This window comes from Oncorhynchus keta, chromosome 14, assembly GCF_023373465.1.
Source record: "Oncorhynchus keta strain PuntledgeMale-10-30-2019 chromosome 14, Oket_V2, whole genome shotgun sequence".
Lineage (NCBI taxonomy): Eukaryota > Metazoa > Chordata > Actinopteri > Salmoniformes > Salmonidae > Oncorhynchus > Oncorhynchus keta.
In genome coordinates this window covers 75862429-75886945 of record NC_068434.1, presented here as the reverse complement: position 1 = coordinate 75886945, position 24517 = coordinate 75862429, and the positions used below count along the sequence as shown (strand labels likewise).

The 24517-nt window shown below is 42.7% G+C and overlaps 1 protein-coding gene across 3 annotated transcripts in view; it reads left to right on the top strand.

Annotated features, from left to right (window-relative positions):
* The window catches only part of stk33 (serine/threonine kinase 33), a 29990-nt gene extending 9623 nt beyond the window's left edge, over positions 1-20367 (top strand). For 2 of the 3 annotated variants that reach the window (XM_052462593.1, XM_052462594.1), the window contains 13 exons: positions 7036-7092; positions 9691-9835; positions 10361-10474; positions 10596-10700; positions 10848-10986; positions 13597-13679; positions 14526-14613; positions 14703-14778; positions 15944-16056; positions 16227-16312; positions 16503-16886; positions 17280-17381; positions 19274-20367. In XM_052462593.1, coding sequence (XP_052318553.1) covers positions 9713-9835; positions 10361-10474; positions 10596-10700; positions 10848-10986; positions 13597-13679; positions 14526-14613; positions 14703-14778; positions 15944-16056; positions 16227-16312; positions 16503-16886; positions 17280-17381; positions 19274-19594 — 1734 coding nt within the window. In that variant the 5' untranslated portion in view covers positions 7036-7092; positions 9691-9712 and the 3' untranslated portion in view covers positions 19595-20367. Of the gene's footprint in view, positions 1-7035; positions 7093-9690; positions 9836-10360; positions 10475-10595; positions 10701-10847; positions 10987-13596; positions 13680-14525; positions 14614-14702; positions 14779-15943; positions 16057-16226; positions 16313-16502; positions 16887-17279; positions 17382-19263 lie in introns of all 3 variants that reach the window. The other variant, XM_052462595.1, reaches the window with a different exon arrangement.
* Positions 20368-24517: the final 4150 nt, after the last annotated feature.

The window sequence follows — 24517 nt, the reverse complement described above, 5'->3', positions numbered from 1 at the left end:
TAAACATTACATGATTTTTATTAAACCTTACTTCTTGAAAAGAAAAATAGTTTGAGAACGCTGTTTGTAAGCTTTTAAATGCTGTTGATCTTTCCAGTAATGAAGACATGGATGTCTCATGGTATGGTGGGGTATACAAAATGGGTAAACTTTGAGCATCTTTTTATCTCCTGAATTCGGGTCAAAAAAGTAACTTTCTGGCCACTTCCATGGGCAAACAGTATGGAAAGTTTTGTTTAAATCAAAAGGGATGCTGTCAAATAGTGATTGAATTCAAATGGATTTACCCCATATTGTTTTGATATAGGGGATCTTGAGATATGTCAAGGAATTGCTTCCTGATATAGCCTGGATACCCTACACTGTGGTAAACCGTTGGGTTGAGCGGGAGGGTAGAGTCTGCAAAAACAACTTTACTAAGACAGAAAATAAACCTAAAAGAAAATCACCTAGGTTTGGCTCGGTCCTTCTTCTCCACTTCTGCTTGCTGTCGGCCTCTCCCCGTTCTCTCTCGTGGTGTGCCACAGTGCTCCTTTTATTTGGCCTCCACGACTGGTTGGCATTTTCCCCTAATTACCTCCACTTGGAGTTGTCCGTGTCGGGGTGCCCAGCTCCTGTATTCCTAGCAGAGGGAGCCAACGTCACCTCACGTACCTCCCCTCTATTACCATCCCCCGGGGTAGACCTCCTGGGATACCACAACACATACAGTGATAATGATAGACCTGGATGGCGTTGTCCGATGATTTGCTGTGACTACAAAACAGTCCCATATAACAACTTAAGTCCAGTAGAGGACTGTCTGTGACACAGTACAGCACATAGCCTAGTTCTTCTAATGTATGGTTTAATGAAATGCACCAACATGATATCAGACACCCTTTGATAAGATCACCATCCTTGCAGGTGAGTACAGTAGGGCAAAAAAGTATTTAGTCAGCCACCAATTGTGCAAGTTCTCCCACTTAAAAAGATGAGAGAGGCCTGTACATTTTCATCATAGGTACACTTCAACTATGACAGACAAAATGAGGGGAAAAAAATCCAGAAAATCACATTGTAGGATTTTAAATTAATTTATTTGCAAATTATGGTGGAAAATAAGTATTTGGTCACCTACCAACAAGCAAGATTTCTGGCTCTCACAGACCTGTAACTTCTTCTTTAAGAGGCTCTTCTGTCCTCCACTCGTTACCTGTATTAATGGCACCTGATGGGAACTTGTTATCAGTAGAAAAAACACCTGTCCACAACCTCAAACAGTCACACTCCAAACTCCACTATGGCCAAGACCAAAGAGCTGTCAAAGGACACCAGAAACGAAATTGTAGACCTGCACCAGGCTGGGAAGACTGAATCTGCAATAGGTAAGCAGCTTGGTTTGAAGAAATCAACTGTGGGAGCAATTATTAGGAAATGGAAGACATACAAGACCACTGATAATCTCCCTCGATCTGGGGCTCCACGCAAGATCTCACCCCGTGGGGTCAAAATGATCACAAGAACGGTGAGCAAAAATCCCAGAACCACACGGGGGGATCTAGTGAATGACCTGCAGAGAGCTGGGACCAAAGTAACAAAGCCTACCATCAGTAACACACTACGCCGCCAGGGACTCAAATCCTGCAGTGCCAGACGTGTCCCCCTGCTTAAGCCAGTACATGTCCAGGCCCATCTGAAGTTTGCTAGAGAGCATTTGGATGATCCAGAAGAAGATTGGGAGAATGTCATATGGTCAGATGAAACCAAAATATAACTTTTTGATAAAAACTCAACTCGTCATGTTTGGAGGACAAAGAATGCGGAGTTGCATCCAAAGAGCACCATACCTACTGTGAAGCATGGGGGTGGAAACATCATGCTTTGGGGCTGTTTTTCTGCAAAGGGACCAGGACGACTGATCCGTGTAAAGGAAAGAATGAAGGGGCCATGTATCGTGAGATTTTGAGTGAAAACCTCCTTCCATCAGCAAGGGCATTGAAGATGAAACGTGGCTGGGTCTTTCAGCATGACAATGATCTCAAACACACCGCCCGGGCAATGAAGGAGTGGCTTTGTAAGAAGCATTTCAAGGTCCTGGAGTGGCCTAGCCAGTCTCCAGATCTCAACCCCATAGAAAGTCTTTGGATGGAGTTGAAAGTCCGTGTTGCACAGCAACAGCCCCAAAACATCACTGCTCTAGAGGAGATCTGCATGAAGGAATGGGCCAAAATACCAGCAACAGTGTGTGAAAACCTTGTGAAGACTTACAGAAAAAACGTTTGACCTCTGTCATTGCCAACAAAGGGTATATAACAAAGTATTGAGAAACTTTTGTTATTGACAAAATACTTATTTTCCACCATAATTTGCAAATAAATTCATAAAAAATCCTACAATGTGATTTTCTGGATTTTTATCCCTCATTTTGTCTGTCATAGTTGAAGTGTACCTATGATGAAAATTACAGGCCTCTCTAATCTTTTTAAGTGGGAGAACTTGCACAATTGGTGGCTGACTAAATACTTTTTTGCCCCACTGTATATCCCCCTGAAGTCTTCAGAAAGCTAACGAATTCATTTCCACTTTGTTATCGTCCTTTGATTCCTATTGCATGGATAGTTTGAGGGCTTCTGGCATCTTTTCTTGCTTAAAAATTATGAATGACTGAAGTTTAAACTTGGTTATTAGGCCTAGTCGGTGTTTTGCTAAGATTATTTTGCAGTGTTTACATTTGAGATGTTTCTCTTTGAGATGTCATTTGAGAATCTGTGGAATATATCCTTTTCAAGATGCCTTCTTTGATTCCTATTGCTTGGGCTAGTGTTACACAGAAGTTAGCCAATATTGTGATTAAACCATTAAGAATTGCTTTTGAATTTGTTGAGCGTTATCTCCTAGCGACACGTAGAGTCCTCTGTGCATGCAAGGCAAATGGATTTTTAGGTTCCCCCGAGTAAAGCATGTGTCACTGTCCTATACAATGGCAAAGCGTAATAATGTTTTTTACATTTTTATGTTTACAAATGAATAAAAAATGGAAAGCTGAAATATATTGTGTCAATAAGTATTCAACCCCTTTTGTTATGGCAAGCCTAAATTATTTAAGTCACATAATAAGTTGCATGGACTCTCTCTGTGTGCAAAAATACTCATTCTAAAATCCTGTTGAGCACTGTCTCATCTCTGTACCCCAATACATACAATTACCTGTAAGGTCCTTCAGTCGAGCAGGGAATTTCAAACACAGATTCAACCACAAAGACCAGGCAGGTTTTCCAATGCCTTTCAAAGAATGGGCACCAATTGGTAGATTAAAAAAAAACATTTATTAAAAAAAGCAGACCTTGAATATCCCTTTGAGCATGGTAAAGTTATTAATTATTAAATGTAGTGGTAAATCTGTTTTACAGTGCTAAATATTATAATTAATGCTTCCAAATGAAACAGACACCCCCACCTCTCTGTCATGGTTTAAACCAATGTATTTCTGTGCTTGGCACTGTCCACTCAGTACTGCTGTATTTCGGCCTTGAGTTCCTTTACGCATAGATTTTCCTTGGTGCCTCCTAATTTTCACCATTTGTTTTCCAATGCGTCCTTGATTTAATAAATGACCTATGCCTTTATTCCAATGCATAAGATCTTTTATCAGTCAGCTGTTTAGAGCGCTCATTGTGTTGTTTTTCAGGTCTGCGCGGGTACTGGTCTTCTCTGTACCAGCTGTGGCCAAAACTATTTATTTAGCTTTTATTATTTTCTATCAATATTTGTTTTCTTTCCTGGAACAGCTGATGGTCGACAATATCACTGGCCTACAGTATCACTAGCCTACAATATCACAAAATAAATATTCCAATACATGCATCCTGTTTGCAATAAGGCACTGAATTAATACTGTTAAAATGTGGAAAAGCAATTCACTTTTTTCCCTGAATACAAAGTGTTATGTTTCAGGCAAATCCAATCCAATACATTACTCAATACCACTCTCCATATTTTCAAGCATAGTGGTGGCTGTATCATGTTATGGGTATGCTTGTAATCGTTAAGGACTGAATGAGTTTTTCAGGATACAAAATAAACGGAATGGAGCTAAGCACAGGCAAAATCCTAGAGGAAAACCTGGTTCAGTCAGCTTTCCACTAGACACTGGTAGATTAATTCACCTTTCAGCAGGACAATAACTTAAAACAAAAGGACAAATCTACACCGGAGTTGTTTACAAAGAAGACAGTGAATGTTTCTGAGTGTCCTGATTTTAGTTTTCACTTAAATCTGCTTTAAAATCTATGGCAAGACTTGAATATGTCTGTCTAGCAATGATCAACAACCAATTTGACAGAGCTCGAAGAATGTTGATAAGAATAATGTTTAAATATAGTACAATATAGTACAATCCAGCTCTCAATCCAGCTCAACGCTCTTAGAAATACCCAGAAAAACTCACAGCAGACTTACTCAGACTCACAGCTCTAATCGCTGCCAAAGGTAATTCTAACATGAATTGACTCAGGGATGTATATACTGTTTTTAGGTAAATAAGATATTTAATTTTCAATAAATTTGCAAAAATTTCTAAAAACATGTTTTCACTTTCATCATGGGGTGTTGTGTGTAGATGGGTGAAAGAATCTATTGAAAATCTATTGAATCAATTTTGAATTCAGCCTGTAACACAACAAAATGTGGAATAAGTCAAAGGGTGTAAATAGTTTCTGAAGGCACTGTATCAGACATGACCTGAGAAGACAGTAGGAATTAATGGAGGGCCCACTAAGTGGCTTGTTTACAGGGTGCTACATACTTATGGCTGCAGAGGGGAGGAACTAAAGGCACCTTACATTTCTTTCAAGTGCCCATCAATTGAAGCTGTCAGGTAATTCAGTATGATGTATACGATTTTAAGCAGATATTGGATGTCTGAATGTTCAGCTTGGCAAAGGCAGGTCCATGATTCTTTCAGTTCAGACTGATTGCTCCTCCAGTCACAGTGCTCAACAATAAACACACTCAGCACATATACTGTACTGCACAAAGGCATAGTTTTTTAGAGGAAGTCAATTGTAACCAAGGAGAGCTTGTGGCCTAGTCAAGACTATTCTTTTTTTATTAACCTAAAATGTCCTTAGTTTGACAGTCTCATGGCATTATTTATTTTTATTTAACTAGGCAAGTCAGATAAGAACAAATTCTTATTTTCAATGACGGCCTAGGAACAGCGGGTTAACTGCCTGTTCAGGGGCAGAACAACAGATTTGTACCTTGTCAGCTCGGGGGTTTGAACTTGCAACCTTCCGGTTACTAGTCCAACGCTCTAACCACTAGGCTACCCTGCCGCATTGACAAAGAACATGTGATTTTGCTCATCAATCAGTTAAATCTGTCTATATAATGTTATTCATCCCGTAATTTAGTGAACTAGACTGCCTCAGTATTGTCATTCTAGACATGCAAAGCCTTCCCTCATCAGGTAATGTAATTCCATGCTTCATTAGTACTGTGAAGTTTATCATTTGTCATCAAAGCCAGCTGTCAATAAATAATTAAGTTGCAGATGAGAAGAATGAAATATTTTGGCTGAAGGAAGGAAGATTGCTGTCTACATTTTAATTGCATACACACATTCTGTGTGTGTGTGTGTCCAAGGTTTTAATTAGCTGTGGTGTGGCTACAAAGCAGCACCTGTTCATAGTCTGCCTACTTTTTGAGCTCTACTTTCACCTTCAACAAACATCATTATTTAGCATATTTACACCTATAGAAGAAAACATTTAGGTTAATGATTATATAGCAAATGGGCAGACAGTTCAGGCACTACTCCCCTTTCATCCGAATGAAAAAGATTAGGAGCCTAACTGCAAACCTGGCATTTCTTGTTTATTACAGTGGAAGAATCACAACTATAGATTTTATTTAGGCCTACACCTTTCTGTTGCCACACAGACCATGAAAGTGCGATGGCAGTGCACGTCGAAGAAAGAGATGGAGGGGGTGGAGAGCGAGATAGAGGAGACCTCTATTATCTTTGTGTGTCCAGGCATCATTCCAATGTCACATTTTAATTTGCATTCCAATCTGAAACACTGCATCTCCCTTGCAGTCAAGGGAAACAATGTGCATTTCCATCCACAAACGATCAGTAAATAAACTGTAATGGGGTTCTGACAGTTATGTTTGAGAGGATTGAAAAAGCAGAGGGATCGATTGATGACATTCTATCTGCCATAATTACTTTCTACTGCGATCTGGTGAGCATGAGGAAGCATATGGTTCCTGTCTGGTAGGATAGTCTACGTGTTAATATATTCTACTGTATCTCTGTGTGTGAACCAAGCCTATGATGATGCTGTTTTAGAAGGTTGTGGAGACCAACCTCTATTCAGTCTGTTAGGCTAGTACACTAGTCAAATCAAATCAAATGTATTTATATAGCCCTTCGTACATCAGCTGATATCTCAAAGTGCTGTACAGAAACCCAGCCTAAAACCCCAAACAGCAAGCAATGCAGGTGTAGAAGCACGTAAAAGGGTACACACAACGCAGGATATCAATCACATCGGAAATGATGTAAGAAGTTTGTTTCCCTCATTCAAAACCCCATTTCTAATAGGCTAACTTGTAATATGTGCTCTTTGCAATTGCATCTTTATTACTCCTGTTTACATATATATTACCATAAGTATTTATATATTCCTACTACCAGTCACTTTTTATGTATAAACCCACCTCAACCATTCTAGTACACCTGCACATTGAAAAAGGTACTTGCAGTGACCAGTGTATATACTTGCATTCTCGTGTTTCTTTAACACATCGTAGTTCTTGTGTGATTTAAATTTGTACATTTTATTATCTATAATATTATTATCACTGCATTGTTGGGAAAGAGCTCTCAAGGTAAGAATTTCACTGTACTGTTTTACACCTGTTGTATCCTGTGTACGTGGCAAATAAACTTAGAAACATGAAACTTATTTGACTTGTAAAATAAATCAGTGATGATTAAATGTGTATTATAACAGCATAAGCCTCTTTTTTTGTTTGTGTGTTCAGGTCTGATGGGCTGTGAGAAGCAGTAAACATGGAACACTTTGAGGCTGCTCCAGGTTGGTAAGTACAGTCTGCGTTGCCTTGTCACTCACATACATGCTAGGCCTTTGCAATACATGGCACTTTTGCTGGCGTTGATTCATTGAAGGAAGAAAGCTGCTAACACAAAAATGTAGTTTGTCTAACCCATCCTTTTTTGCCTCTAAATATGTAATTTGGGACTTCATAAGTGCCAATGGTGTTTTAGTGAGCTGTTGATTAGTTTTGAGTGCAGTCATGCCTCTTCTGTCTATACGATTCGTCATGCTAATTCACATTTTAATTAATGTCCGTCAAGCCCTATGGTTAAAGCAATATTCACAGGCTTGACTACCCCATTAGAGGCTTTAGTACTGAGTAATACATGTATATGGTTTGTTCAGATTCTCAATTCCACAGCAAGCGCAGTAATTCTGATATTTTGGAAATGCTTACAATCAAATGCAATTATATTTGGGCCTATCTTTTATTGAGCCGTTATGGCAGCTCTTACTGATAGATCTAACGCATGTTCTCTATTTAGCCAGTCTGTACTGTACATTGTGTTCAATCAGTCTGAAAGCTGACATATCACTCATGTAAGGTTTCTTTTAGAATCCATTACAGTAATATCCTTCTCATGAGACTATTAGCAGATCACTCAAACATGATTGGGAGATTGGCTAAACCAAGAATGTGATAGTACTGTAAGACCCCTCTGGCTTAAAGCAATCCAAGACCTGTGGATCTGTAGTGACCCATTTTAAGGTCAGACGTCTCCCTGACCTGACCCTGATATCTCATTTCCTCCCCACTGGGCGGGCTGTCAGGTGGGCACACCCTCCCTAAGGCACCTGCAGCGCAAGACGCCGGTCTTTCCCTGTGATACACTCATCACATGCCTCCCTCTCCCACAAATGAGCTGTGATTGAGGTGATTTGGATTTCCAGAGGCTGTCACAATGGTTTTGACTAGCAAATAGACGGGTGGTAATGGGAGAGACAGGCCTGTTATGAGAGCCCTGTCAGGGATAAGATAATGCCTCAGAGTGAAGAGGTTAAAGACACCGCTTCCCAGTTAATAATTAATTGGTGTCCGTGTGGCGGATCCACTCCAACGCTCCCAGTCACTTGATAATTGCTTTACATTTCATTTGGCTTTGGAGAGCATTTTTCAAGCGAAGTAAATTGTGCTTAGTGTTAATAATATGAACCTGTCTTCAGACACCGGTTTGGTCAGAAACCAATGGTGATCGACAAAGGTTGGCAAAGTGTGCCAATTTGAATGCTGGAGATGGTGTCTCCATTTCTAAGTAGTTTATCTTAAACACTAATTTACACTGTCGTTTGACAGGGGGAAATATATCTATGGTTCTGTGATTTAACAAAGAAGATAAATGTTACCATTATCAAAAGTTAATTTTGGGAATAATACATTTTTACAGTTGTATCATAGTGTGACTAATTAGGGGATTCATAATAATATTACTTTTACCTGGGATGGAATAAAAGAGTAGGCCCATTGTACACCACAGTAACTCACTTCTAGAATGTATTAGAATGCTATCATTTGAAATGAAAAGTCTGAATAGGCATCTTATTGTGTACTATGAGGGGGAAATGGAATGAACCCTTTACTTTTCTCAATGTCAAGTGTCTCACCTAAGCATTTCCCAACTTTAATCCTCTTAATAAAAAAAAGCTGCCAGGTGCTCTTTAGCAGTTTGGGGTTCTGTGCTGCGGCAGCTTGCTCTGGTCTAAACAGTGGGGGAGAAAGAATCTGAGTTACCTTAAGTAGCAGAGCTGTCACCACAGTGACAGTGTCAGGCCTCCTACTGAGGCGCCCTCCAACTGACTGGCTCCTAAGGTCATGTGAGTTAAACTGCCCAGGTGTATCTGTGTGCAATTAAGTGCTAGACAAAAGAGAACCAGCAGACGTCACGTCAGACTCAGGCCCCAGAGGACAGGAGTTGCCCATCCCTGACCTATATAGTGATTAGGGCTGGCACAATTACTGCATAACCAACAGTTATGGATGAAGATTGTCATTTAAAATAAAATAACCGTTTACGTTTATTTGATACTTTTTTTGTGTGGCACAAACAGCTGATTGAAGACGGGGCTGCCGGGCATTCGTGCGGTTGAGTCGGTTTCTGCGGTAACGTGGATTCTTAACAATGTGATGAAACTTTGTTGCTCCTTGCTGAAACAAGCAAAGAGTTGTAGCAAACAAGTATTTGGTTGCCTAGGCAATGCCCCCCTCCCTGCAGCACGGAAACACATGCAGTCAGGAGCCGAAGTGAACCCTATTAGAATGGTGACCACTGTCATTTGGCTGACCAATAACCGTCACCCAAAATTCCATGACTGTCACAGTCCTAAAAATTATGTTAAACAACAGTTCAACAATCATATTTCACTGCTGAAATAATCCTGTAAAAATGTACATTGTTGTATGATTGTTAGCTGTAGTGTGATTAGACTGTATGCCTGGATGCACCCAGAAGGGGTCATCTCAGTCTGCCTTCCGTTCCTTCCCTGAGTTGGTGGGTGTGTGTGTGTGTGTGTGTGTGTGTGTGTGTGTGTGTGTGTGTGTGTGTGTGTGTGTGTGTGTGTGTGTGTGTGTGTGCGCTTCACCCAGCTATAAAGCTCCTCATCTGTAGATGACAGCAGCAGATGTTTGTGGAGCTGGCATGAAAATGGCTTCTCAGTGGAACACTGCCCGTGTGAGCAGTGCAGAGAGGAAGGTGCCCCACACCCGTATGGAGGATGAGGCTGACCTCCAGGTAGGTAGAGACCACATCCATGTTTATTCCCAGTTTCCCCCCCACCGCCCTGGGGCACTAGTACCACCCTCTACCCCTCCCCAGCTGACCTCTATACTGCCTCCATCTGCACCAGTTTGCTCCTGATTCCACCCCCTCTCTCGGGGCTTCGGTTGCTCTCTTTGCCAAATCTGCAGCAGGCAGTGCTCAGCCTTGCATGCGCAGAGATAATGATCAAGTTAATTAGACCTGAGATTGAATGAACTGCGGCAGCAACTTAATCATTTGTAACTGGATTAGAAATACTATATTCTGCAACTCCAGAGACTGGCAAACTTTCCTTATTTGAGTGCTTGAAAATTAAGGTCCACTTTAGGATTCAGGTCTTGAGATAATGTTGCAATAGAAGCAGGGAAATAAACCCGAGCTCGTATACTCAAACAAGCCCATAAGCTGAGGGTAAATTTCCTTGTGAATGGTTTTACTGAGTTGACAGAGCAGATGTGAGTTGCCTTTCTGTTAATGGTTCCTCTGTTATCCCCATAGCAAATATACTCATTTGGGAGGAAATTAGGTCAAGGTAGCTTTGGTGTCGTCTGTGAAGCCACCCACAATGAGACAAGGAAGAAATGGGCTATTAAGAAGGTGAACAAAGAGAAGGTGAGTGCATTAGTTTTTCCCATGGGCCGTGGTAAAAAGAGACACTCTAAAGTCAGTCTAATGGCTACTAGAACAGCCCCACACCTCCAGTGCACTCACTCAGCTTCTTCCCTCCATGCAGGCTGGAAGTTCAGGTGTCAAACTGTTGGAACGGGAAGTGAGCATCCTGAAACGTGTGAACCATGCACACATAATACATCTGGAGGAAGTCTTTGAAACACAAAAGGTAAGGGATGCTTTCTTAGAAGTAATGGAGTCAATGTCTCAGTAGTGTGCGTGCAGACGATTGCGTAAGCACCATGAATGAGAGCGAGGCTGGTCAGATCTATTTGTGGGGGCCATTATCAGTCTGTGTGCTGTGCTTTGTGTCCAGAGGATGTATCTGGTTACTGAGCTGTGTGAGGGAGGGGAGCTGAAGGAACTCCTTCAGAAGAACACACGCTTCACAGAGGAGGAGACCAGGCACATCATCAACAGCCTGGCTGAGGCCATCGTCTACCTGCATAAGAAGGGTAATATGACTGACTAAAGTTATAGGTTTCACATCGTTACAAGGATCTACATTTGAACATTTTACACAGTGAAACTTTATTTCAAGAAACAATAAACGAAGGGTAAGAGGCAGAATATCAGACTATGCCTTCTTTGACCTTTATGAAACATAACTAACTAATCTAGGTGCACTGATTAAATCATTCCAACATTAATGCAAACAGTACAGACAATGTGTTGTATGAGTAAATTGTGTGCAGGGACAATGTTCAAATTGGTGATATCACGGTCTCATCGTACTCAAATTAGTCAAATTGCTTTGGCCTCATTGACGTGTGATAATCAGGGAGATGATACCACGTTATGGCTCCCAGTCATTATATAACCTGGCTTATTCTAATAATGAGATAATAATGAACAACTGCCAGGCAAAAATGGTAGCCCTTTTAATTGAGTCTGAGGGGTTTATTTGAAGATGCTGTTTTTCCCCCTGCTGATGGTGAAATCTCTAGTTAGAGGTAATTTAGGACGTTGCTTGGCAATGAGACACCATTACATGGGGCTAATGACTCATTTACAACGAGCTGGGGAGGAATACAGATTAATAGGTGTGTTTTCACACTAAGAGTCCCTCTGCGCTGTTGTACCGCACTTCTATGGTGACTAATGATACCAGTGGGGATGTGATGCTAAAGGTTAGCAGTGACTGTCACAGGTAGTGGCCTTAAAGGGCAATTCCACCACTTTTCAACCACATTTTCATTTGTCTCCAGCTCAATAGCAGTGTGTACATAATCAAAACGGTGCACCACTACGTTTTGTAGAAAGAAATATAAACGCGCTGTTTTCAGATATGTAGACACTGGTTTGGTGCTGGAGATGATGAATATGAGGTAAAAAAGTGGAGGAATTGTCCTTTTAACCATATATAAGCAGCATGCACATTCATTACTTTTTGAAAAGGAAATATGACAAATTGTTTAGTAAAGACATTGATATGATACATTTATTTTGCACAGAACGATTTGGTCCCATTGGTCCCTATGAATTTTGTGAACCATTTGTTCATTGTACTATTAGTTCTTCACAATGCTGTTGTTACTATATAAATATAGAGGTTCATCCACTGTTGTACACCCCAGAGTCTTTTTATTCAGTCCATATCTTCCTGAGCTCAATCTACATGAACATTAGAGCAGAGGAAACAATATATTAGAGGTCAGCATGCTCCGCCCCTCTCACAAAATCCCTTTAACCGAGCTGAACTTTAAGACTCCAGGGGAGAGAACTTCTCAAGAACTAATATGTGTGCAGAGACACTTTATTTCCCATCCCATCAAGTCAATCTAGCAGCAGCATCTAATCTAACCTTTATAACTCCCTCAAACGTCTCTGAATCCTCTGCTCCGTTCTGCACATCTCCTTTAATGACCACTGATACTTTGTGGCTCACCATTTTTAAAAGGAGGTTGATATCTAGAGATTTGTCATAGGGATTGCTTGAATTTAGCAAGACTCTCATGGTTTTCCTGAGGATAAAGTAGCTGTTTTTGTCACAATCTCTGGGACTTCAGCTGGGGCAGAACCTCTCTCTTTCTCAGTGAATCAAAATCATTCCCAGTGGAATGCTCGATGACATCCATGTACACTCGTAAAACTTCTATTAGATCAAATATGCCACATACAGCAAAAAAGCCATTTGATTTTTTGTCCCCAAATTTGACACGAATTGCAAAAAACGTATATCTCCCTCACCAACTTTAAGCATCAGCTGTAAGAGCAGCTTATCGATCACTGCACCTGTACACAGCCCATCTATAAATAGCCCACCCAACTACCTCATCCCCATATTGTTATTTATTTATTTTTGCTCATTTGCACCCCAGTATCTCTACTTGCACATTCATCTTCTGCACATCTATCACTCCAGTGTTTAATTGCTAAATTGTAATTATTTCGCCACTATGGCCTATTTATTGCCTTTACCTCCCTAATCTTACTACATTTGCACACACTGTATATAGATTTTTCTATTGCGTTATTGACTGTATGTTTGTTTATTCCATGTGTAACTCTGTGTTGTTTGTGTCGCACTGCTTTGCTTCATCTTGTCCAGGTCGCAGTTGTAAATGAGAACTTGTTCTCAACTGACCTACCTGGTTAAATAAAGGTGAAATTAAAAAAATTGACCTCCATACAAAAACTCCGTACTTTGTGAGCAATTTTTCATATATATATTTTTAAACGCTACCTGTTGGAGAAGACAGATTTTGGGTCCACTTATCCCTCTCGCTTCGCCTCTTCCTCTCTGGCATGACTCACACATTTCAGTTAATTACTATAGCTCCCGCCTTGAGCCAATCAGTGTCATTTTGTAAATGCCGGATCTCTACGGTAAGACACATCATTCACCAAAGTTTCGTCAAAATTGTTCAGTACTGTCTGAGATGGTGTACGGACGGACTGAGACAGATCCACAGTCCCTTCCCCGATTTCATCGTGGGGGACAATTACTCATGGTAGATTTAACTGCTTTTAACCATCACACTTGTCCTCTCTGCTAAAGGCCTTTTGAAAGCCATTATGGTTGGTTCTTCTCATAGTAATGGTGTTTCTTTTTTGTATTTCAGACATAGTTCACCGGGACCTGAAACTGGAGAACATTCTAGTGAAGAGTTACCATGGTGTTGATAATGACATGATCAATATCAAGGTGAGACGGTGACACAAACTGGAAGACTTTCACTGCCGTTTCTCATCTAGCCAGTCTCTGCAGGGACTTAAGGACAGGCTCCTCATGTGTTTTTGTTTTTTCCCCACTCTCCCCCTAAATGGGTTTAAATACTACCTCATTATGACAGACCCCCTTTTGGTTCCCCTTTATATCACGCCGTACAGAAGGGTGAATCAAGAGCATCTTTTAAGACAAATTACCGCCTGGGCCCAGCATGTTGTGTGCATTGACGGAGCACAGGCTGAAGCAGATACCTGGAGCGCGGGCTCAAACAAGGCAGGGCGGCAGCATAAATCACACACACACTGCTGAAAGACAGCGTTGTTCTGGCACGGTATAAAAGGCTTTTATCTGTCAGGAGGAGGTCATCTCTCCTGGATATTTTCTCCTGCTGTATTTCTCATGAACTTAATCATTATGATACACCCTTCACTATTGTCATTGGTTGCACTAATTGCACTGTTTGTCTACATAACCTGGTTCAAGTATTCATGACATTACCCTGAAGAAGGCACAGTGATGCCAAACGTTGGTAAATACCCAATACTGGGAGTTTATAGATTGAGTGTGCAACTTTCGTTATTTTGATAGTTAGTTTACAGTATTTCTCCTGCCTGCCATTATATACTACATGAGACCATACAGCATGTACAGCTCGTATTTGTTATTCATAGAACATAGAGAGACCCAGTTATTGCTGCTCTTCAAGTAAACCTTGTTTTGTCTGATAAATAACACCAACAAGAAAGGATTTGATATGAGATGGATACATGCTGTAGGCCTGCGTGTGTATCAGTGTCTGCTGTCGGCCCTCTCTCCTCCCAGGTGACAGACTTTGGGTTGTCAGTGAAGAAGGGGGGTGTTGGCAGTGAGAACATGCTGAAAGCCACCTGTGGGACTCCTATCTACATGGGTAAGACTGACACGCTCAGCTCCTACACACAAAGATCACATCATATTAGAGTAGTCCTGTTAAAACCGGTCCTCTCCTCTCTGTTTCAGCTCCTGAGGTGATCAATGCTCATGAGTACAGTCAGCAGTGTGATGTGTGGAGTATTGGGGTCATCATGTACATGCTGTAAGCAATGCGCCCACCCATCCCTCCTTTATCACTGCCTGTCTTTCTGGTCTTTCTGGTCTGTCTGTGTCTCTCCCTCTCACTGCAGCTTTTCCTATACTATGGGCAGTTCGCCCAGTGACCAATCAACTAGTAGTATAGTTTTTGAGGCCCGTGTCACTGACAGGGCTGTGTGACTGACAGGACTGCCTCCTCGTAGCCTGTGTGACTGACAGGACTGCCTCCTCGTAGCCTGTGTGACTGACAGGACTGCCTCCCTGTAGGCTGTGTGACTGACAGGACTGCCTCCCTGTAGGCTGTGTGACTGACAGGACTGCCTCCCTGTAGGCTGTGTGACTGACAGGACTGCCTCCCTGTAGGCTGTGTGACTGACAGGACTGCCTCCCTGTAGGCTGTGTGACTGACAGGACTGCCTCCCCGTAGGCTGTGTGACTGACAGGACTGCCTCCCCGTAGGCTGTGTGACTGACAGGACTGCCTCCCCGTAGGCTGTGCTGACTGTGACTGCCTCCCCAGGCTGTGTGAGGCTGTGTGACTGACAGGACTGCCTCCCCGTAGGCTGTGTGACTGACAGGACTGCCTCCCCGTAGGCTGTGTGACTGACAGGACTGCCTCCCCGTAGGCTGTGTGACTGACAGGACTGCCTCCCCGTAGCCTTTGTGACTGACAGGACTGCCTCCCCATAGCCTTTGTGACTGACAGGACTGCCTCCCCATAGCCTTTGTGACTAACAGGACTGCCTCCCCGTAGCCTTTGTGACTGACAGGACTGCCTCCCCATAGCCTTTGTGACTGACAGGACTGCCTCCCCATAGCCTTTGTGACTGACAGGACTGCCTCCCCGTAGCCTTTGTGACTGACAGGACTGCCTCCCCGTAGCCTTTGTGACTGACAGGACTGCCTCCCCGTAGCCTTTGTGACTGACAGGACTGCCTCCCCATAGCCTTTGTGACTGACAGGACTGCCTCCCCATAGCCTTTGTGACTGACAGGACTGCCTCCCCATAGCCTTTGTGACTGACAGGACTGCCTCCCCATAGCCTTTGTGACTGACAGGACTGCCTCCCCGTAGCCTTTGTGACTGACAGGACTGCCTCCCCATAGCCTTTGTGACTGACAGGACTGCCTCCCCATAGCCTTTGTGACTGACAGGACTGCCTCCCTGTAGGCTGTGTGGGGAACCTCCATTCATCGCCACCTCTGAGGAAAGACTCTTTGAGATGATCAAGAAGGGAGAACTCCACTTTGTCGGACCCATCTGGGACTCTATCAGTGATGCAGGTGACATACAGTAGTACTGCTTTTCAACCTCTCTGACTTCTATTTGTAACATCTCTAAGGACACATGGTACTTGACCACATCCAGGTTGAGCTGATTGGTCCTTCTTACAATGGTTATTATTACATGACTTTATCATAGCGTACTGACTGTCACATTTTTATCTCACCAGCCAAAAAAGTGTTGAGTTGCCTCCTGAAAGTTGATCCCGCCCATCGCATCACAGCCAACGAGCTGCTGGATAACCCCTGGATCACGGTAAGGGGCTGATCCACCCAGCTACATTTCACATTAACACTAATGAGTACAGGAAGGACTCTCTGGTATTGCTGCATGATGGGGTTGGGAATTGGTATCTCACAGCCTGGTTTATGGGGTTTATTGCAATGTGGTGATATTAACCCTTTAGAGGGTATCTAACATTAGGTAGTGGTACTGTGTCTTACAGGGTGACACCAACACTTTGGCCACACCCACCAACGTGCTGGAGATGATGCGTCTGTTCCGGGATGACCCGGAGGAGGAGGAGAGAGAGGAGGAGAGCGAGGTGGTCAGTGATGTGCTGAACGAGCTCTCTCTCAGCTGCTCCCAGGACAGCCTGACCCTGGAGCCCAGGGCAACGCTGGAGGGCGGGGCAGGATCAGAGCATACAGTAACACTGGAACCTAGGGTTAGGCCTGAGAACAGGGCAGGGATGGAGGATGGGGCCAGGCTGGAGGACCAGGTAAGGCCGGAGGCCAGGGTGGCCTCAGCATGCAGGAACATTGCTGAACTCAGCTATGAGGGAGACACCGACAGTAGCAGCAGCAAACCCACCACCCCCACCAAACAGGTACTGTAGTATGCAAAGTTACCTCATATACTGTACACACAACTCAGTCACGCCATGAGACTCATTATGACCTGCCACTTCATAGGTGTTAGGTTCAAAATAACATATTTCACTAAACCCACCATGACTCAAGCTCTGGTTTAAAATTAGCCTTCTTGGCAAGTGAGGTGTTTCAGTTACACACTGGTATACGATCGTTCATTTCCCTTCCACTTCCACCTCAATTAGCTTATGTGGTAATGATCTTGTTTTTGACTAAAGACTAGCTCTCTGTTGCGTAGCTATACTTAAAGCAGTTAAGCAGTTGAGTTATCACCCAGCGGTTCAGGCACTCTACAATATTTAGGGTTGTTCAACACCCCCCTCCCCCGACATCTCTGTAATCCACTGTAGAGACAGAAGAAGAAGAAGGTTGCTTCCTCATCGTCCAATGGACTGAAAACCAACAGCTCTGCTATGAAGGTCTGCAACTCACTCAGTCCCCCCACTTCACAGGTCAGTCGTTTAGCAGTCTGTCTGCAAAGTCCTCTTCTCACAACACTGGGAAGGAAATAGGCTACCATTAGATATTTGTTTTTTGACAGTTTCGACAATCGTTTTTTTTTTTCTGATATTGATGCAATAAAGATCATTACAACTTTTCATTGTGCAAAAATGGTTTGAATTTGTCACACAGCCTGGAAGGTATAAGATCTGATTCAAAATGGGTTGATTTGTTAAAGAAAAATGCTTTTAGATTTAAAGGCCCTCACAAGCGGGCAATGACACCCCTATTTCGACGTAATTCCTGTCTTGTAGTGGAAATTGTTGTTTAGGTTCCACCTCCGAAGAATAACACAGGCTGCTAATACATATTGATGAATTGGGGGTGGGAACATTTCCACGTGGACTGGAGAAAAACAACAAGCAGGGTGCTGATGGCTGTCAGTGTAGCTAGCTAGCATGCTAACTTTATCTAGCTAGCTAATGTTATCTGTTGTTTAAAAGATTAGCCAGCTAGGCTATGGCTGGTTCTGGAGCTGGATTTGTTATAAGCATGTGGGGCAGGGATGGGCAACTTTGAGGGTGTGGACCACAAAAAATCTTAACTCATCATGAGGGGCCGCAGTTGCTCACGGGTTTGCGTACTCGCATCCATAAAGCAAGTTTGCTTAAATTAAGCACATTTTGCCATGGAGCAGAGAGAAGATGTTTCAATTTTATAATTAATTTCATGCAATTCTACTGATTTTGCCATGGGGCGGAGAGAAAGATTAGCTCTTTTACGGATAATTTCCTGCTATTGTACAAATTTTGCCGTAGGGTGGAAAGAAATGTTTGCAGTTTTTAATATGATATCTGAGTGAGACTGCTGGATGCTAAGCTAACTTAGCATGGGCTAATTGACATGGGCTAATTGACTGACTATCACTAGCTAGGTTTCCATCCAATTGGAGACAGATTTTCATGTGAGTATTCTAGAATCCGTATAAAGATAATGTGCACATTTTACCAGCGGTGGTATGTTTCCATCAAATGGACTTGTTTCAGATAAATGATGACATAGTGCTCACAAAATATACATTTTTATAAAAGTTTTTATGTACCGAATAAAAATCGAAAGTTTGATGTGTTTCCATCTGATTTCCAACTCTACCAATACTTTTGTCACAAAAACTGTTGCGTTAAATAGCAAATGTGCCTACTCTGGGCTTGGCACCTGCGCTCAAGCCAACAGCTCACAGGTACAGTGTGGGGAGGCTGTGCGAGTTGTCTAGATTTAATTTATTAGGATCCCCATTAGCTACTGCACATTCAGCAGCTACTCTTCCTGGGGTCCACATAAAAATTAAATGCATGACAAAGTACAGAACAGTAATAGAGAAGAACAATACAAGATATTACATTAAATTCAAATAAATACCAATAAAATATGACTTATATATCGTAAAAGACACCAAGAGACAACTAAAATACTATCTAGTATATAAAATAATAGTGTCTAGTCTACATGATGAGATTATTATGGATAAGAGCGAGAATATTTGTATTTTTCAAGTGGCAATAACGCATCATCATATAGCCTAATAAACTGCAAGGTTTCCCCGAGTCGTAATGGGAGGACTACACACACCATATCATCGGGTGAATCCAAATAGACTTCGATATGATGGTTATATCAATATTTGTGCAAAAAGTACATTTCTACTAGTGTGGGTGTTTTAATGCTTTTTGGCCATCATGTTGGTGCTGTTGATATTCACTCACCACTAGATGGTGACAGATTTACCTAGAAGGTGAGCCGAGCTAGTGACAGATCCAGTAGATGTTGTTCTGTAGAGGTGAACCTGTTGTGTTGGCCTTGTGTGAGATGAATGTGAGTATCTTATCTTTGCAGTCCCATACAGGTGGCAAACTCTCCAGGCAGTCGAGTGCAAATCGTCTCAGCCCACAGGACAAGAGCGAGACCCACCCAACCTCTTCCCCAGTGGGGCCAGCTCCCAAACCAGCGGCCGGTCCAGGGAAGGCAGAGGCCCACAAACCCCCCCACACCCCCTCTGGCTCTAGGCCTGGGAGCCGCTCCCCACGACCACCTCTCTGCAGCAGGCATAAGAAGAGCTCCTAGGCACCAGCAGCAGAGTCCCCATCCCCACGGGCGCGGCGTGCCAAAGGAGAGGACCCCAGTCAGAGGTGTACCCTTGGGGGTGGCAGGCCTGCTAGACACATGACCTGTTGGTATTCATCTATACACTGTGTGACACACACCAGCCCTGGACTGAATGAATAGACTCTCACACACCCACTGTGATGTTGTTTTAGAATGGCCAGTAGACAGATGCTGAAGATAGGTTTGTCAGTAGCATCAGCTTGAATGCATTCAGAGGGTAAACCAGCATGCTGTGGAATCAGGAGAGCAAATAATTGACCCAGCAATGATTTCACAGTAAAGCACCTGATTCCTGTTGTTCAAACTATCCCTGTTGTGTCCCCATTGACCTATCTAAGGCTACCTGTTGTTTCTGTTATGCTTAGTTACATACTTTGTCTGCATTTTCCATATCAAACTCACTGACAGTCTGAGTCGTTTCAAAATACAATCATTAACAAGTAGATGGGGAAACTCAAAGGGAGTGTTCATCTCTCTTATTTAATCCGTTGGGTTTAATTCATGATTTATTAGTGGTTCACTGGGTTGTGTAGCTGCTAGTATACTTTTACAGTACATAGAAAACACTATTTTCATTCAGTATCCTAACGGGCATATTTGATATGTAAGATCTTCAAAGTGCTTTGTTTTTCCCCACAAATGTCATTAACATAAAACTAGTCCAACATTCATTAGTAGTCAGTGGCGACCAGGGGCGCAAGCTTGTCTGCTGTTTATTCTTTTCATTGAGCTGTTCTTAGGATGATTTAAGGATGATTGCCAAGCATCATGAGAAGAAACTAATGTACAGAAACTCCATTATTTTGTGTTCAATAAACATAATCAGAAATGTGATTTATTTTTTTGTGATTTTGTGATAACTTTTCCGTTATTCTGTTTTGATCTCTCACTTTTTCTAAAATAAAATAAAAATGCAGTTGACCCTCTTGGTGTCAATACAGACCGCCAGTGGCACACAGGCTGGTTACGCACCATCAAAACGCAGGGGATTGGGACTGAGGGCAACCATGGCTCTAATCTCGTTTGCGAGGCCATTGAAAGCAGCAGGAGCTACTTTGAGGGCTCTGACATTCAAGCACAGGTCTTTCTGCTGTAGAGAGAATAATCCCCAGCATAGATACAACATTAAAGTAGTCAAGCAGAACCCACAGAGGCTGTATTTCAAATCCACCCATTTGCATCTTGAAGTGAATGTGTGCAGACAGTGGAGCACGGATTGAGCAGAGGCTTTCTCTCTGTGTGTGTGTGTGGTGGTTGGATTAGCTCTTTTGATGTGAAGCACATGGCACATTTTTCCTTTTGGGTGATTGGTTCACGGCCTTTAAACTGTAAATAGCTCCCTTTTATCAAAGGCTGCCCGTGCTTTGTCCAGGTAGGCATGCTTGCCTTTCCTGGCCTGGTGGATTGAGGCTAGTTTTGATACACAACTTTCAAAATAAAAAAAAATATGCTTTATGGGAGCACAGAGTGAATGACAAATTAAATATATTTTATAGTATTCACTGAGTATACCAAACATTAAGAACACCTTCCTAATATTGGGTTCGAGGGGCATGGACTCCATAAGGTGTCGAAAGCGTTCCACAGGTATGCTGGCCCATGTTGACTCCAATGCTTCCCACAGTTGTTAAGTTGGCTGGATGTTCTTTGGGTGGTGGACCATTCTTTATACACACAGGAAACTGTTGAGGGTGAAAAACCCAGCAGTGTTGCAGTTCTTGACACAAACCGGTGCGCCTGGCACCTACTACCATACCCCATTCAAAGGCATTTAAATATTTTATCTTGCCCATTCACCCTCTGAATGGCACACATACACAATCCATGTCTCAAGGCTTAAAAATAATTTAACCTATACCTGAAGTGTATTTAACAAGTGACATCAAGTGATCATAGCTTTCATCTGGTCAGTGTGTCTTGGAAAGAGCAGGTGTCCTTAATGTTTTGTATACTCAGTGTATATTATCAATACAATTGAAGGGCAAAAGGAAATGGGAAAACACCAAACTGTAATATTGTGGGATTACATTTGCAATTGACTTGATACTACTTATGTAAGCACCAGATGGAGCCGTAGTGGATTCCAGAGTTAATTTCTAGAATTGACAGGTGGATGCTGGCTAGAATGGCCTGCTATCTGGTTTCATGTGTGAATGCAGCCGTATACGTGTGTGATTGATTGAGCCATTAAATAATTATGATGGTGTATGTAAGTTGTCAGTGATGAATAACTGCATGTTTGCTGTGATGTCTCGATGATTCATTTAAGGGAAATAGCATGTTGAGAGGGACGTTTTCGCCCAGCATAATCCAATGATCTAAGAAAAAAAGCATTGAAGATAACAATGATTCATTCAGTTTGTAAACCCCTCCTCCCTTTAGACCTGTGAACTGAATTTGCATAAGGTCTGTTTAGACAACCTCCTGTATGGCTAATGCGTTGTCAGAGGTAGAGATGGGATTTCAGCATATGGTCCTCATTTTCTTGTGCCAGACTTTTAATTCATTATAGAGGGGAAAAAATCTCCAAATTGAATTGTGCAAGTGGAATGTGACCTGCAGTAAGTGTGTGCATCTACAGACCTCAAGGAAGAAGACATTTAAAGAGATTGAATGTCTTCATATGCAGCTAGGTCATATGCTTTGACATTCGCAGTATTGTCCATTTATGTATTAAAAAAGCAAACAGATGCCCGCCAGTTTTTTTTCTTGATGCACCAAACTTCAATCAGATTTTGCAGAAGTACAGAGAGGGAGAAGGAGAGTGCACAGAACAAGCAGGGCGGTATGGGGGCTAGGTTAGGGGCGTGAGTTTGCGACAAGGCATGGAGGCAAAGGAAATTAGAAATTCGGCGGGATGGAACCAGGGATGCGCCCCCTGCCCCCGTCTCCAGTGGTGCTCCTGACAGATGGGAGCAGGGGGAGGGTGCGAGCAGCCTCCCGAGTGGAGGGATTAAAACCTGCAGCCCCTTTTGCAGCCTGGAGAGAGTGTGTCACTGTGGAAGGGTGGGGTGAGGAGATGGCACCTGTGGTGAGACTCTTGGGGGGGTGCAGGACCGCTAATGTCAAAGGAGGAGAGGATGCACCCCCTGCTAGAACCCCTTTTATTCAATGCCAGGCAGAGATGAGGGTAGAGGGGGGGTGGGGGCTGCATCTCAATAACCTTAATAGAGCTCCCTTTAATTAATCAGCTCATCTGCAGAGACCCGATACCTGCAGCCATCTCCATTTGAAAAGTTAGAGACTGTTCGATTCTCACAGACAACCTTTTAATAATTGAAAAAAAAGTCAGAAAATGAAAAATGTGCCCAGCCTTGAATGATCCGAAATATTTCAATTTCTGCGGGTACTGACCATCGCCACCGCGGTGGGAATGTCATCGGCGAAGGACAGAGCCTCTGCCTCTCCTCAAACTCCTCTGCCCTTGAGTTGGCTTTTCTACGGTGCTTTGGCAATCATTTAACACAGTGTGACTGCAGGTCTTATCACCTCCACTGTACGCTCCAAATACCTATCGACCCATTGACACACGGCGAAGAGGGACCTGCACAGCCTTACACATGGAAATGATTTCAATGAATTACCATTCCCCCTAGAGGTGGCAGAGCGGAGGTGAGACAAAGGACCCAAACAAGGAGCATTTCTCTGGCGTAATGTGCACCGTGTGTAATGAGCGTCGGAAAGGTCATTTGACACATTTCTGCAAGTATGAATCAATTTATTTGGAGCACGTAATTCTGTAGTCACCTCGGCGGCATGGTGGTTTGGCAATGCATTGAGAGGGTGTATTACTAAAGTGGGTCTTCAGTTTCCTCCCTGTAGCCCCGGCTGACCGCAGGAGTGCCTGGAAAGCAGGGAGATAGCAGGGAGATAGTGAAATGGAGTGTGCCAGATGCAATCAGTCATATCATAGGAAAATCACCTCCATCACCTTCAGTGTAATTGGAACATTCATTACAGTCCAGTAAAAACACAAGGCACCATTAGATGTTCGCTTTAGGAGTGGATTCCTGGAGAATGAGAGACTTTCGGGGTCTCGATACGGGGTCACAGTCAAGTAAATAATAGGAATTCTTCCTGCGAGGCTCAGAAAACCACTAGGCCCCTGGTTACGCACCAAAACACAAGTTGGCACAGCAGAGGGGAAGAAATTCAATTATCGGACAGAAAATAAGATGCCCCTTGTGTCCCTCAGTACAACAAGAACAACAATCAGAACAGTCTCCTATCCAATATCTCACTTGGAGATTCACACGTGGTCATTCTTGTTAATGTCATGTGTCTTCTATATTTGTCAAGTACCTGACAGTATTTTCTCAAAAGTTGAAGAATTAGATAGATTAGGTAGATTTTGGTCACTGTACTGTAGGATGCAGCTAATGGGACTTCTTTATTGATTGCTTCTGTCACATCATTTTTCAGAGGTCTATTCTGTAAAAAACACTGACGTACAGGGTATGGATTATGTGTGCAATGTTTAACATGTATCTTTATTTTAAGTAGCCACCTCTGACTTCATGGCCCTAGTGTCAACTGTGAGGATGAACATTCTACTGGGCACCAGGGGGACCTAGCGCTAGCCACAGCCTTGTCCCCAATGCTACAGTTTGGAGCCATTGTAGTATTTTGTTATTGCATGTTTTATGTTGTACTTGTTTGTAATGTTTTCCAACTGGTCTAGAGGGAAATGTGTCACTGTAAACCATGCTGAAAATAAAACTAAAACATTTGGTCGATCAAAGGAAGAATATTTAATATGTTTAGGTTTGAAAATTGACTTATTATTTATGTTCTGAGGGCTGTTTTTAGGAAACTTTGTTGTAAACAAAACAGGCAGAAGAAGAATAGAGTGTAAATAAGAGTATATAAAGGAATTCTACTCAGAGTAAGCCTGAAGTCACTTCCAGATATCATCATTTTACATTCTCTTTGTGAGGTATAAACACCCTAACAACAAATCTACCCATTTATAGTATCTCGAGCC